At 42.5% G+C, this 15,765-nt stretch overlaps 1 protein-coding gene across 2 annotated transcripts in view; it reads right to left on the reverse strand.

The window, feature by feature from the left end:
- The window catches only part of RPS6KA6 (ribosomal protein S6 kinase A6), a 600,906-nt gene that overhangs the window by 388,717 nt on the left and 196,424 nt on the right, over positions 1-15,765 (reverse strand). For both annotated transcript variants that reach the window (XM_086918765.1, XM_086918766.1), the window contains 2 exons: positions 15,332-15,413; positions 13,732-13,812 (listed from right to left, as the gene is read on the reverse strand). In XM_086918765.1, coding sequence (XP_086774891.1) covers positions 13,732-13,812; positions 15,332-15,413 — 163 coding nt within the window. The remainder of the gene's footprint in view (positions 1-13,731; positions 13,813-15,331; positions 15,414-15,765) is intronic.

Genomic DNA, 15,765 nt, shown 5'->3' on the forward strand with positions numbered 1-15,765 from the left:
GGTAGTCCATCTACACCTGGAGTTTTATTGCGAGCCATATGCTTAATCGCACTCCGGATCTCCTCAAGTGTAATATCCCGGCCTAAGGAATCCACTTGTTCCTCTTCCAGCTGCGGAAGTGGCACGCTCTCCAAGTAGGCTTCTATTTCAGACTCCCCCGCCACTAATGTACTTTCATATAAGACCTCATAATATTCCAGGAATTGAGCCATAATCTCACGCTGAGTATATATGGCGCTGCCATCTTGTGCTTTCAATGCCATAATTGGTGCGCCTCTTGAATTAGGATTAGCCAACCATGCCAACAAGGTTCCCGCTTTGTCACCCTCGGCATGAGCCTTCGTAACATAGGTCTTATAGTCAAAGCTTCGTAGTCTTTCGATCTCCCCGGCAACTGCTTCCTTTGCCTCCACCACTTCAGCTTGCACTTCCGGATGCTCTGGTCTAGCTTGTTCAGCTGCCCTCTGCCTGCGTTCCGCTTTGTCCACATCCTGTAGCAACACATTCCACACATCTTCATGTTTGCCAATACAGAGCCCCCTTATCACCACTTTAAAGGCTTCCCACTCCACTGCTCTAGTAGAAGCAGTTCCTTCGTTTCCATTAAAGTAGTACACTATCCCTTCCCCAACCTCTCTTTGGAAAATCGGGTCATCTAACGTCTCGGGTCGCAATCTCCAAGTGGAAATTTCGGATTTCACCGTCATCCAGTGCATGGCAATTAGCAATGGGTTGTGGTCTGATAGTGTCCTTGTCAGATATTCAGAGCGAACTATGGTAGGCGCTACCGATGTGGAACATAGAACTGCGTCTAGCCTAACGTGTAGTTTGTGCATTGCTGAGAAGAAGGAATAATCCCGGTCTCGTGGGTGGTGGTTGCGCCATATGTCTACTAGATTCCATATATTTTGCCAATCCAGTCTATATTTGGCCAGTCTACGGACTGAGGAATCTGCTAAAGGGGTGTGTGACCTGTCCAGAGATATATCTACTATGGAATTTAAATCCGCCCCCAGAACCACTGGGTCTGCAAAGTAATGCGCTAATGCGCCCGATATGCGGTCTAGGAAGCGCGCTTGGTCCATGTTCTGTGCATATATACTGCACAACGCTATGTCCCTGCCATGTAATCGCCCCTCCACCGCTACGAATCGACCTTCAGGATCTATTGTCTGTTTCGTGGCCTGAAAAGGGACCCCTGCTCTCAACCAAACCAACGCCCCCTGTGCAAATGCCGAATATGATGTGCTAAAAACCTGGCCTCTCCACCTGCGCTGCAATGCCTGACCTTCTGCTTTAGTAAGGTGGGTTTCCTGTAACAGTGCTACATGTACTCCTCTCCTGACTAAATATGCATGGACCTTGTGCGCCTCGCCATAGTGTGCAGACCCCTCACATTCCAAGTGACAACGTAATTCAGGTAACGTCCCCATTGCAGTAGAACAAGTTCCACCTTTCGCCCCGCACATGCACATACACCCCAGTGGCCCCTACTTTCCAGCTACAACCCCAACATCCCCGTCCCACCAGACCCCCAAGAACAGGCTTTGAACAAAACTGTCAGTCCCCATCCAAATCATATCAACCATCAACACACTGCTAAGCCCACCAGTAGTCACTGCGGCATGCCTTATGGGCAGTTGGGGGTGCTCAGTGCCAACAGGCGACTGCGTAAGCTCCAAGATTCACCCCGCTTAGATTCCTCAGTAAAACACAAAACGCCCGCGCACCTCACCAGGAACAGCTGAGCCCCCACAAATTGTCCAGGCCCCGCCCCACAATGCTACCTCCGAAAGCCCCCACCGCTATTGTGGGCAACCTAACTCTGCAGCCACAATAGTGTCCACAAGTTCTCCATTGCCTCCCAGCAATCTAACAGCAACCTCCCAATGAACAAACCATTACTCATCCAACAATCCATCAGCTGCGGCCGGAGTGACCTGCGGCATGCGTAGACTGTCTGTGTCCGACACCTCAGTGTCCGACTGTGCTTTATCTTTATCCGAGTCCGTGCCCTCAGGTGTTTGTGCCAGCTGGTCTCCGGATAGAGCCGACACCGCTTCCAACACTCCCCGCCACTCTACCTCAGTTTGTGACGTTGATGGTTTCTGCAGACCCCGCTGTCTGTGTCGAAGCCATTGTGACTAGCGGAGTTGATGAACTCTCGGAGCGTCTTGGGTCTGGTGTCCCATTCGATCCGTCCCAGCCCTGTAGGACTCCAACCACATCCACGCCTCGTCTGGGGTGTCATAGAACTGAGTTTTACCATCCAGTATTATTCTCAGTTTGGCAGGGAACAACAGGGAATACTGGAGTCCCTCCGATCTCAGCTCTTTTTTGATCGACTTGAAGGACGCGCGGCGGCGCTGTATATCCAAAGTATAATCCGGGAATAGAGCTACCTTGCAATTTCCGACCTGATATGGGCCTTCGGTGCGCGCTTTTTGGAGCAAGAAGTCTCTATCTCTAGAATGTAGCAGACGAGCTACCACCGAACGGGGTGGACGCCCCGGCTGAGGTGGCTTCGCAGGCACCCTGTGCCCCCGTTCCAATGTGTAAAAAGAGGACAGCCCCTCCGGAGTTACCACCGTCTTCAGTCAATTCTCTAGGTATTGCGCCATGTCCAACCCCTCTTCTTTTTCAGGCAGACCCACTACTCGAATCTGTGTGCTTAACTTTTGCTTGGCCTACATCAGATAGCTGTGGAGTGCTGCACAGCACAGGAGCAGTGACTCTGCGCTGGATGTTTGTGTGCCCAGGGAGGTTATAGTACAGGGATTCAGCAGTACTATGTAGTACATATGGGCTACAGGACATGAAAGATGCAGTGCTGTGCAGTGTGTGTGCAATGAAACATGCTTGTGTAATGTACAATACATGAAGGGTGAAGTTTTAGGCAGAGTGCATATGGGATGTGTGTGTGCTGGCAGTGTGTGTTTTTCTTTTTAAATAGCACACCCTAGTATGGTATGGAAAAGTGCCAGTGTTGAACTGCGTGCAGATTGAATGGGTGTGCTGATTGTATGAGTACTTCTACAATTCATGGAGGGAACTGTGCTGGACAGTAAGTGTGCTGTGAAAGAAAGTGTGCCTGCATTGGTTCATATTATGAAGGACCCTTTGTTCCATCTTGGGAAGCCCGGACCTGCCTGGTGAAGACACTAGGAGTAGAGGGATTCCCCCAGACAGAGTTGTGCGCAATAAAACATGCTTGTGTGATGTACAATACATGAACCACTACGGTTGAGACCAGTAACCCCCTGTGTGTGCTGTGGCCCTCAGAAAGGGTTCTGAAAATGAAGAGGGATATGGCTGCATTGGAAGAACTAGCAACTATGTTTGACCTGTTATGCAGATCAATGATGTGAGAGCTTGACACATTTTGGATTGAGCTTTAAAACTAAGAGATGGTTATTTGTACTGGCACGAAGTATACTTCTTATGACATCAGGGGGCACAGCTCATAAACGAGGCAAAATGTAAAACTAAACGTTGTTTTGTTATCCCTGCAGCAGTGACTTAAAAGCTATACATAAAGGATGTAAAAGGAAAATAATCCCTTCATTCCGCTATCCATAGAGTTCCTTTGAAGCAAATAAAAATTTCACAAAGATTGAGTTGCATAAAAAGTAACCCTCATTTAGAGAATACACGTCATGACAGACAAGTTTCAATATTATCAATGGTTTCTTTCCATTTCTTGTTCTTGAAACAATACGTGGATCTGTCAACACATTTAATCGAAATGCTAGCTGGACTTCTTCAGGGCAAAAAAGGAACACGCTGTTCGGAACGATGTCCTCTAGCAAATTCACAAAATACAGTTTTCTAGACCTGCAATGGTTAGTCGTTTTTTCAGTTCTTTTGGTGACAGAGATATATATGCTGTGCGGGAACTATTCCATTAAAGGCTAGAAGACCCCGAGGGTGATTTCTCGGTCATACTTCCGAAAATCAATTTAGGTTTAAGGATAGAAATGTACCTCAGTTTCGATCTGTATCTCTGATGTCAAAAAAAGATAATCATGGTGTCACCCATTTATGAAAAGCTGTGTTTGAAATTGAGAATGTCTTGCTTAATGGCAAAATCTGTTCTTCTGTCAAGGAACATGACTTGGGGTAGCATAGGTACATGATCTCTGTGAAGTGAAGACCACTGTTGGAGGCTGTGTTAACTCTGCAGGGAAGAGCATCCCGGTTTGGGTGTTTGTCGTGTCCTTAATTCACAATGTCTGACTTTTGCACCTGAACAGGTGTCAGATGTAAACACCACGCATAAGTATTAATAATGAAAACCTGTGAACAGGATTCAATAATTATATGCAGAAATGAGCAAGAAATATGTATGTACCCGACAGAACTGGCAAGGCATTCAGAAGGGAGACACAGGAATGCTAATATTCAAACCTACAAAAGCTTACTTGCACCAACAGCTGAATACCTCTATTCAGGTACATGACAAAAAAAGTGCCAGTGGTTGAATTAAATAATATTCACAATCTACGTACGATTAGTTGCTTCACTGGGTTGATTTTCTGAATAAACAGTCACTATGTAATCCAATAAAAATAAATCCAACCAGAATAAACTCTAGACCCAACGGTACTTGGGTAGTATCAAATGTCTAAATATGGGATACTATCGTGAACTACCATTTCTAGAAACAATGGCAGTAGGTTCAATTCAAATAACATATTCTATTTGAATCAGACACTCCATGCTGATAGAACCTCTACATCGAGGCTTATAAAGTCCAGAGAGGCAGAAGGAAAAATTCAACATAGGAAATTGACAGCAACACAGTAAGAGTCTGCCCTAGACACCACAATAGAGGGAACAGATTGACCAATGGCACATGTTGGCATGGACCTCCTTCCATGCAACTCAACGCCTCTCCTTCTGTCCTCTTGCCTGTGACGTCATGCATGCAGAAACTCTTGAAAGTCAAATACCAATAACAATGAAAGTGCTCAGCACTTTGTAGATAAACAAGTAGGCAGATGCAGGACTATATAGGCATTTACAAATCGTCTTCACTACTGGCCTTGTTGTCAAAGAACTAAGGGGGTGTCTGCAATATATTTCCTTGCATAGCAGCTGTTGCCACTAATGTAAGAACCTCATACTGACTCATTAGGATACAATTTAAAGTCTTCAGGCCTCCACATCTGTGGGGCTCCTGAAGCGAAAGGGTCTGGTCAGTTTCAATATGGCCCGGGACAAATGAATAGGAGAAAAAGGCTTTCCCATGGTTTTATTCCCAAGGACATAACTAGTAAATAAGTGTTTTTGTTTACTGAGACACCAAAGTGCAACAAATGATTTACAATTCTCTTCATGATGTTTGGAGACATTTTTTGGGATAGGTGGCTCAAAAAAGTCAGTTGTCGAGGAGCAAAAAAAGACTCTCCTGACCTTCAATTTGTTATTCAAGGCACCTATCCAGTTGTGGACAACCGGGGATAAAAAGCAAACCTAAAAGGGAAGAACCTAAATCGATAAAGTAAACGTCCTTCTAGAAATCGCACATGTGGAAACTACATACTTGGTGATATGCATCAATACTACAGTGCCAGAGTCCCCTTTGCTGAAATGCCAGACTCTGTAAACAGAGGACTGTCAGAGCATATGATTACACCAGTATTTCACTGTTTTCTAAATCTGTTTTTGGTCACCAATGATGGAACCTCCCATTTTTAGAGAGAGATGCACATACTTCTATTAAAAGATATCCATGCAGTCAAGTTTGAAGTGGCAGCATCCAACAGTTTACAATTATTCTCAAGAGGTTTTAACTTGCATAAGATCCCGGCCCCCGATTTCACCTTGTGTAGTCCCATGCTACAGAAAAGGCGGAATTATTGGAAACATTCAAGGTGATAAAAAGGGAAGATGACTTATTAGGCAGAGCACCTAACCTATTGCTCCTAGGTACCATGAACAGTGGGCAAACCTAGAGTAGCTCAAGGTGTCCCACCATGGAAACACCGCAGAGGATCACTGGTTGTTCTCACGAGTGTGTAGAGTGAAAGGTTCAGGTTCCATTATCCACTAAAGCCTTTACTTGAATACCCTCAATGCCTCAGTTAACCTGCTTTAATTGGTGCATGAAGCAATTAAAAGAATGACAGGGAAAAATAAGGCATGCTCAGCTATCATGGTCCACACAGGGTAAAGTTGGTGGCTGCACTGTGTAGTATGGCCAGAGACAGAACTAATGTGAAAAGTAGAGTGCTAGCTAACTTGAGTTCTGAAAGAGGTGAGAATTTTCTCAAAGACAGCGAAGCTTGAGAGGAGCAGATAAGATGATGAAGAAGAAGATAGGAAGACCCACAGTCAAGCTGAGACTGAATTAAAGGTAAGAGTGAGAAGAGTCAGTGCGTGCTAAGATCAAAGTAGCTGTACAGAGTCCTTTTCTGGAGCAAAGCCTTACATGTGCAGTGTTAGGGCTCGAGCCGTATGAAACGCAAAATGCCTGTGTGGGTATCAGGGATGGAGTTGAAACTAGGTGTTTCAGGGGTATAACGTAGGTGCTACCCTTCCTCGAGTCCCTGAAAAGCCCATAGAGAAGATGAAAGTTGAAATTCCTCACTCCACCTTCAATACTGCAAGAAAGTGGATCATTATTTGGAATGGGAGATCACTCACCTCAAGGAATAATAACACTTTCTTATCAGAGTGAACCACAAGATTCTCAAAATTAACCAGAGCTCAGAACCCTGGTAGCGATGGCACACAGCAGATAGTCTTAACACAGGACAAGTATTTATGCAGTGCCAAAAGAGTAATAAAGTCAAAATACCAAACAATACTGATCCCAACCCGAATTAAAACAAAGTAGAGTGAGTTTTCAAAAAGAATAGAATGAAACTAAAAAGACAAAAACACAATCAAGAGAACCGAAGATATGATTAAAAAAAAGTTTAAAAAAAAAATATTGCAAAAAAGCACTATGCAGCAAAGCTAGTCCACGGAATAGATAGACTGGAACATGGGCACAATTTCAAGCCAACTACAATGAAGCACAGGTTGGTCACACCAGGCAAGCTCTTCCCAACCAAAGATTTTACCTCCTGACCACATCTTTTTTATGGATCTCAAAATCCGCCAGCGGGGCAAGTCGCAAGCTGTACCCATCAAAGTTGCATTAAAATCAGACACCTTTGCCACAAGGTCCTGCAGACAATCTGGAGGTCTTGGAATGGCAAAAAGCTTTTCTTAGTCCCAACTTTTCAGGGTTTCTGGAGCAGCTCATCTCAATCAGGAGTTTGTAAAGCGCAGCTACTTACCCGTGAGGGTCTCTAGGCGCTGGTGGATGGGAGGGTGCTGAACCGTCTGAGCGTGGAGGTTCAGTCAAAGAGCCAGGTCTTGAGATCCATCCTGAATTGGGTCAGCGACTGGGATTACCTGAGGTGGAGGGGCAGGGTGTTCCAAGTCTTGGTGGAGTGGCTAAGAGAAGGATCTTCCTTCGGTTACGATCTAGTGAATCCGCGGGACGGTGCCCAGGGCAAGTTGGGTGAGGCAAAGTTGTCAGGCAGGTACATGAAATGAGAGGCTGTAGTTCAGCTATGCTGGTCCTGCGTCGTGGAGAGTTTTGTAGGCATGTGTGAGGAGCTTGAAGATGATTCTCTTGTTGACTAGGAGCCTCTGGGTTACTTCTAAGGCTTGCAGGACCTCAGGGATAACAAGGTGGATATAGGACTCGCTATAGCAGAGGCTGCCAGTAGGGTCCAATCCAGGTGGTACTGGTCACTTCAGGAAAAAGGCCTCATGCAGCTTGTTGCGTCACTGTAGAAACATGTCGTCAGCGAACTGACTTTTTTTCCGATGTACAAGAGGGAGCAGGGAAAGTCTTTCATGGCTCCTCTTAGGTTACAGCAATCAGGGTCCAATTTTCTTCGGCTCTTCCACAAGTCCAGTAAGTGCTCTAAGGAGGGTTCTTTAGAGTTCCATACATTTGGTGTGCACTAGCTAGTCAGTAGAGGTTAAGGGGGTACTCCTTCAAAGATAGCCCTTTCTCAATTTTTCAAGTGTTGCTATTTTCCCTCCCACACACAATCCCACAGGGCATTTTACCCCTAAAATCAAAAATGGAGGATGCCTTACTTTCCTTGTGCAAAGCCTTTTTTTCCACCCAGACGTGTGGCCAGAAAAGGGATCAGTCTCCTTTCTTGAATCCACTTTAAACTGGTTCAGAGAATAGCTTCCCTCCCACTGGGTTTGAAGCTAGTCTTGCTTGTGTGGGTTTGTGAAACAAAGACTTGCCCTCTCCCCTGTCTCGCCTTACACTAAACTATGATTAACTATGAATGAGCAGTCTTTACCTCTATTCCCTTCAAGTTTACGAAATTCCCGGAACCTCCTTAGCTGTCCTTCAGTGGATACGAAATCAGATGGCTCACACCCAGCTCATCCCATCACTAGGTCGAATACCTTGTTCTGCTCTGAAAGCAGTTTTCACACTTCTTAAAGGTTCAACACAGCCTGGGAAAGTGCTGGCAGTTTGATGAAAAGTAGACCCCAGGAGCTTCAGGCAAGGTAAAGTTACGTTTCTAAAAGTTACTTTTCAAAATATTCATTCAAAATCTATTTTCGCCAACAAATTTTATTTTTAACAAATATAAAAAAATATGTTGAAATGCAATTCTAGCAGTTTCATATCAAAAGTTACAGATTACATTTTATAACCTGTACTTTGACATTTTCTAATATCCATCTAAAGTCCGGGGAGTGAAAATTAATTGGAAGGGGATAGTCAGTGAAGAAATATGTCAACTTTAATTTTTAAAAAATTAGGCAACAAGGTGTACTTACGGCTAACAAATTAATAATTAAAAGAAGGGTGTCCTGTCTATTAGAAAGGGTTATTTGGACAGGTTTGACAGCAGGTTTTGAGGCTCCTTTAGCCATCCTACACATGGCATGCCTAAAGCCATGTTTAAAAGGCTCACTCTGTGCATCACACAAAAGGTGCTGCAGTCCACAGGTTTCATTTAACTTCCATGTTGTAGCTGCATTTTATATACAATACACTAGGGTTTTGGAGGCATGATCATTACATCAATCAGGGATAAACTAATTTGATCATGTTTAAAGTGGGAAACACAGCCACTTTATTCCTATTTAGAAGGAGTAAAGTGCGCAGATTTCTAATGCCAGCAAAACAGGGCATGACTTGGGAGAGCGGAAATCATGCTAAAGATGGTCATATCCTAAAAATAGCCACTAGCCTGCCTTTACATGCCGTCCTTCATGATGAAACATATGCCTAAAGGCAAGACTCCACAGGTGAGGGAGCCACTCCCTCTACTGAAACAGGTAAGACCCTTACTACTTAACAGCATGGCCCCATCCCTTGACACAGAATAAGAATGATGACCTAAGTTTGGTGGTCTTGGACTTCTTAAAGCCAGACCGGAGTTTAATATTCTCCAAGACACATATATAGTATTCAGACAATGTTTGCAGTATCCATAACTTTTAAAAAGGTTTCTCACTGTAGGCGTCCTGGGTGGACCATTGTTGTGGTGTATGGACTGCCCCAGGTTCATACCATATAGTAGCCTTAGCTTTCGACAAATAGTGTGATAATACACGTTGTTACAGTTCTGATCATTTCACACCAAAAAAAAGTCAGAGGACCCTGGGTTTCTCCACAAACCCAATGCTCGTGTATCAACTGAGGTATTTTGAAGATGTCCTCTTTATAAGTATTATTTCTATGGTACGTCGAATGGTGGATAACACTTCAGAATAACTGGAATGAGGCCAACTGCTAAAGTGATTCTGTGGTAATTGATAACAGCATTTCTACAAGACAAATATTTGATATTTAATTCAAATATAATTTTCAAAAAATAAATAAGAACAGAATGGGAAGAGGGAAGTCCACATTTTATCTAAATGATAAGTTTGAAAAGATGTATAGCCAACAAGGTTAGGAATTCAAATGTTACATTAATACATCAGATTTTTCACAGGGATACATTGCTCCTGAAAATATCATGGTTAATGCATGGCAGAGAGTAACAGTTCCATAGCTGAAAATCAGTTCCCACAGAAAGTTATCACGCAGTACTGTGTTTTACAAATTGACTCAGTGGAAAAAGTATCTCCATGGATATCCCTAATTTGGTTATTTTCCAAAAACAGAAAACGCTTTCTTTCCCTTGTAAAGTACTCAAAACATGTAATTGTACACCACCAGAACTCGGCTCAATTCTACAGCATCTTTAAAAAGGGGCTAAAACAATTTCTAGCGAGTAAACGATTTGGAAGTAGAAAACGAGACCAGAATCAGTCTTCACTCCAAGTGTAAGATAGCATGGACAATTCAGTCGCGTGCTTGATATTGGCTAACCGATGGAATGGTATAAAAAATCTGATAAAGTACTGTAACTCTGCCCTCAGTTATAATTATCATCAAAACCACAAGGGACTTTAGACAATCATTTAGTGCGAATGCTACACCTCTATAGGTGGTTCAATTGAAAATTAATGCAAACAACTCACCCACAATAAGTGGCAAATTATTTCTCATAGCAAAGGATGTTGCAGGGTGGACTCTACACACACACTTTTGATAATTGTTGGAGCGTTATTGAAGGCTAATACAGCTGACATCCTAAGACATTTTAACCTTATAGGGGTCTTCTGCAAGCTGAAACTGTGCAAAGCTATGCTGTGAAATTCTTTATTTGTTAACTCTCTAACACAAAGCTAAAATGTGGCCTCTGGGATATCAGGACCCTTGCAATTATCTGGTCTATCATATAGGCCATCGTGTTTCTGACCTCTTAACTCCTCACGGAGTCAGAGGTGTTCCTCAGGACTGTAAGACCAGTATGACCCTTCATACATTTTAAATCGTCCTACCTAATAATTTAATCTGAACTTCAGTGAAAACAGATTTGAGAAACCTCTATTCACATTCATTTTTGTTTAAATCTGATTTAATTTTTGAAGATTACAGCATCATGAAAGATAACATGTATCACATAAAGTTGACCATACAGTGAACCATGCGTCTACATGAAATAGATATTACAGTTGATTAGCAGCTTATGTCAATCATGCATTTGGTGTTGTTGTAGACGCAGCTACGAACTGAGTCTCAGCAGATTGTGTCTGTTCCGCAAGGATAACAGCCTTCATGCATTCAACGTGGTTCCCTTTTCGTTTTGTGCAGAGTCTTTGCGGATCATACAGTTCGGACAAGTGTACAGATGTTACAAACAGAAGAAGCAACCAACAAAAGTTCAAAACTAGCAGCAGCAGCATGCATTGATTTCCAGGTGTGTGTTTCGCACCCTGTCTCACACCCCATGTTTGTGTCCCCCCTGTCGTACCCTACCCCCGAGTCCGCCTTCCCATCCACCTCCCGTGTTGTGGCGCACCTTGGATGCCAGATGGTATGTGCACTCTTACCCATCATTGCGGTTACTTGCTAACAGGTTACTCCTCCCCCCCTATCAGGGCGTCTCCTCCACGTCCTTGTTGTCTCTCTGGGTCGTCCCCCTCGGTGTGTATCAGGTCTTGAAGTAGTCCCTCCCATTGCTTTGCTATGGGTGTCTTCCGTAGCCCCAATGTTTCCTCCCGCAGAATTGCAATTCCTTCTGCTTTGGCCCACGCTAAGAGTGGTTACCTCCATGCCCGTATGTGTGGTGGGTCTTGTGCCTCCCATTTCTTGGTTAGGAGTCGCTTGGCTACTACCAAACCTAGGTCTAGGAAGCGAGTGAAGACCTTCGTGGTCGGAGACCTGCAGAAATGGTGTAATAAATAAACGGGCCATTCAAAGGGTATGTCTCGGCCTGTACCGGTGTAGCGCTGCGCCTACGGCTTGCATATAGGAGTCTTCTATTCACATTCATAACAATAACTAGTATTAGGTAAATGAGTATCCATACAATACTCAAGAAGTAATATCAGACTGTCAGCAACATAAGCTAGAAGATCTTCCACCCAATCAAGGGGCATTTCTCTTGCCGGATATGTAGTGCATTCTAACAGAGAACATAAAAATACTCTCGATTTGTGCCTCAAACCCCATGAGTTACAAAAACATACAAACTGTAACAGCAAAAAGCTCCTTTATCTGCTCCACTGCCCTTGTAAATTGAAATTGATCTGAATGACTACACACAAAGCCAAGAACCACGTTCTAAAGCATAAAAGCAGGTGATGCTCTGGAGCTAACCCCTATGATGAAGCATGCCCTTATTTTGGGTGAGAGCTATGAAGCCTTTTTTTTTTTTTTTAAACAAACCACAGATAAGCGTTATACAAATAAATCTCACTTTAAGTGTCGAAAGTCCCGTCTGGTTTCGACAAGTCATAACTGAGGGCAGGATTATAGTAAGGAATATGTTTTTTCTATGTCTCAGGAAGGATATACTGTAAACCCTATACCAACTCTAACCTCGCCTTATTCACCCTATTCGTAACAAAACCGATGGAACTGCTCAGTGTTAACAAATGAGACTTCTCTACATACAACGCCTAGCATACATACATTGATTATGTTAAATGCTTAACTAGTCACATGTCTGTGTAACGTGGCATATCTTTGCAATTAAGTCAGTTACTTCGTCAACATTTATTGATTTAATGTTACCCCTGCGCAAATCGGTAAACAGCACCGCACGAGGTTGACACTTAGGCTACTTACGTAAGTACATATCTGTTTATATTCAAATATTTATTATTGTTTACTGATTTAAATTTATCGGAAACCTGGGTTACTTTCTGCCCTGGATCGAGCCATAAAAGAAATACATTACATAATACCACTAACACATTCATGTTTGAAGTACCCGGTAAGGTGTCGTCGACCATTACATGGTTTTAAAAAGGCTATGGAACCTGTTTAGGTTTTGTACTCGGTCTCCCAAGAAAATATACGGAAGCACTGAAAAGGGACTCAACTTCCACCACAATGAAGGTCTGAATTTCCCACATCAGCTTCAGTGCAGTAATTCAATTTAAAAATAAGGATTGCCCACAGGGCTCTGGTCTACATTCCCTCAATATATTGAACGGGTCTAGCCCTCGCTCAAACTGATGGTCTTAAAAAAACTGTTCTTTATCTGGAAGAGGCCTTTTCAAATATGTCCGACAGAAACTGTGAACGAAAGAAGGCACTTAGTCTCCAAACGGGATATTTCTTTCATGGGCTCCTGTTCTTCTAAACTTCTAAAGACAGACAGTCGAACCTTGTCTATACAATAGAGAGGCTCTGAGCGGATGCATAATGTTGCTTGAGGCATTCCTTGCATATCCACCTGCGAACGCCTTTCCATAGGGCTACCTCGTGATGTGAACTGTTTGCAGGTGCTGAGGCTTAATGAAAGCAGCGAAATATAGACCAACAATTACATCCATAACAGGGAAATGTATTTCGAGCAAATACGAGTTTTATAAGTCGTTCATTTTCTTAGCATACACAAGCGGTTATTGGTGTCACATTTAGGCCACTGTTGAAAAAGCGCTACATCGTTCTCTAATTAAAGATTTGAAATATAAGTAACATTTAAATTGCAAATCATAACCGGTTTTCTCTAAAGGTCATCAGTACTAAAAAAACGAAAAGCAAAACAAAATAGTAGCGAATCACAACGTGTTAAGAGCAACATTATTTTTAAGGAGTAAGTTTCATATTGTTTCATAGTGCAACAAACGATGATTGCGTCAAAACTTGATAGCAAAGCAGTTAACCATTTTTTTTAAACTAACCATAGTGCAATTTGACGATGAACGGATGATTTACTTCTACCAGAATATCCCGTTCCATCTTCGTGCGAACTCTATCTCGAACTGAAATAAACAACAATTAAAAAACGGTTAAAAAGTTTTTTAAATTTTTTTAAAGAGAATTCAGGTTAAAAGATGGAATACTTATATACTTCTGTAAGAATAAATCATAGAAGTTAATAAATCTGCCAGGACAGTATTTTATTAAGAAAAAGTTTGCATGAGTATACCTATCAAGAAGGCAGAGGGGCGATTTGTTTGAACTAAAATCCTGCAGAAGTCAGACTCTTAAAAATCAGCTTGACTGCTCGCTAGGAGCCACCAGGGTCATGAATTCCCTTTGCATTCAAGTGACATTCCCTCAACTCTTATGTAAGTTACACATTTTCAAAGGCGACAATTTCTACACAAGATACTTGTGCAATTTATGAGGCCAAAATCAACCCCAACCAATTTGGCTCAGACATTTTCTTAAGCAAATGCTAAATTGCTCTCGAGGATATGCGGTTATGAGGTTATACGGTGAAGGTCAGGAGTCCAGTTTCTCCAAAGTGCCAACTGCAGTTGGCCAAAGCGGTATCTAAGTGGAATATACCACCCCTCCAATGAGTTGAACCAGAAGCGAATCTGAGCGATCCTCTTTTTGATGACTCACTCACACCTGCTCAACAGAGGGGAAAACTGTACGGGAACCTGGCCAAGTCCAGCAGGAAAAACTTGTAACCGTGCTGTGGACAATGTATCCATCCAGAATCAGCGATTCTGGCTCTGGTGTTTCTGGCACCTCTGCACTGTCGGGGACTGCGGGGTCTTGAATTAAAAATAAGGACTATTCGTCTGGCGCTCCAGTGATCATCTGAAAATAATAGGATCCTATGTTTATTAACATAAATCGAAATAGTATTTTTGCATAAACATAAATATAAGTAGTATGGTAGCATAAGCAACACTTCAAATAGGAAATTGGTAGGCTGCTCACTGAAATTTAGAGTTGTTAAGTGAAAACATGATTCACGCTATACTGCTAGCATCTCGCAGTTCACGCTAATCCTGCTCAACAACTGATAGTTTGAAGGGTTAAATATAGTTTTTGTTGCTGTTTTATTAGAACAGTTCTTCATTTATGCACCCAGGAACTGGAAAAACATCATTATATCCATTCCTAACTCTGTTCAAATTTAGGAGTGAGCTGAAGGTACAACGGTTTAAGGTGCTATAAATCAGAATGAAGAAAATGGTCCATCTCCACTCTCAGACCTCATCTTCTCACTCAATCAGACAATGACTGAATCTGTGCTTGGTTGTGTCTTTGTAAGGCGCTTCGCTACATTGGAGTAGGTTTTTGCTATATAAATGCCTAACAAATACGGTCAAAACTAATAAAAAAATGTAAAAACGTACTCCAGTCTATATTTGGTGGAACAGTCGTAAACATGTTGCAATATAATCATGAATTCCCAAGTAAGACCAAATGAAATCGTTTAAAATTTGTCACAATTAAAAATTAAACACTATCCTCATGTTATTTGCAAACATGATACAGCAAAACATGTTAAAAAGTAAAATAATCTAAAATTCGTACCTTTTAAAGATGCTTTTTTTAATACTTTCATTGCATAAAACTGGTCAGCGTCAGGGCCAATTATCTTCCGTACTAAAAAAACCTAAATAAAAGAGAAGGTAACATTGCCGTTTTTGGAAATTTACACAAGGGATGCCAGAAGCAAGATTGCCATTAAAGCACAAGCAATGAACGGTATGAGACAGATTATATCATCATATGCTCTGGATGTCATTTGAGGATCCACACTTTTGATAAGCAATCTCTAAGAACACGTTTTTCAAAAACATCTTCAGAATTCCATTGGCGGGGATCTGTTTTATCAACACGAGATGCACTAGCCCAATGATTAAACCACACCAGGTGTCCACTTTACTGGGTTCCTCGATGCTCGTTATAAAACAACAAACAGGTGTGCTGCATGCAGTCTCTTATGGCACCACAGAAGACACTTT

Source organism: Lissotriton vulgaris, chromosome 4_1, assembly GCF_964263255.1.
Source record: "Lissotriton vulgaris chromosome 4_1, aLisVul1.2, whole genome shotgun sequence".
NCBI lineage: Eukaryota > Metazoa > Chordata > Amphibia > Caudata > Salamandridae > Lissotriton > Lissotriton vulgaris.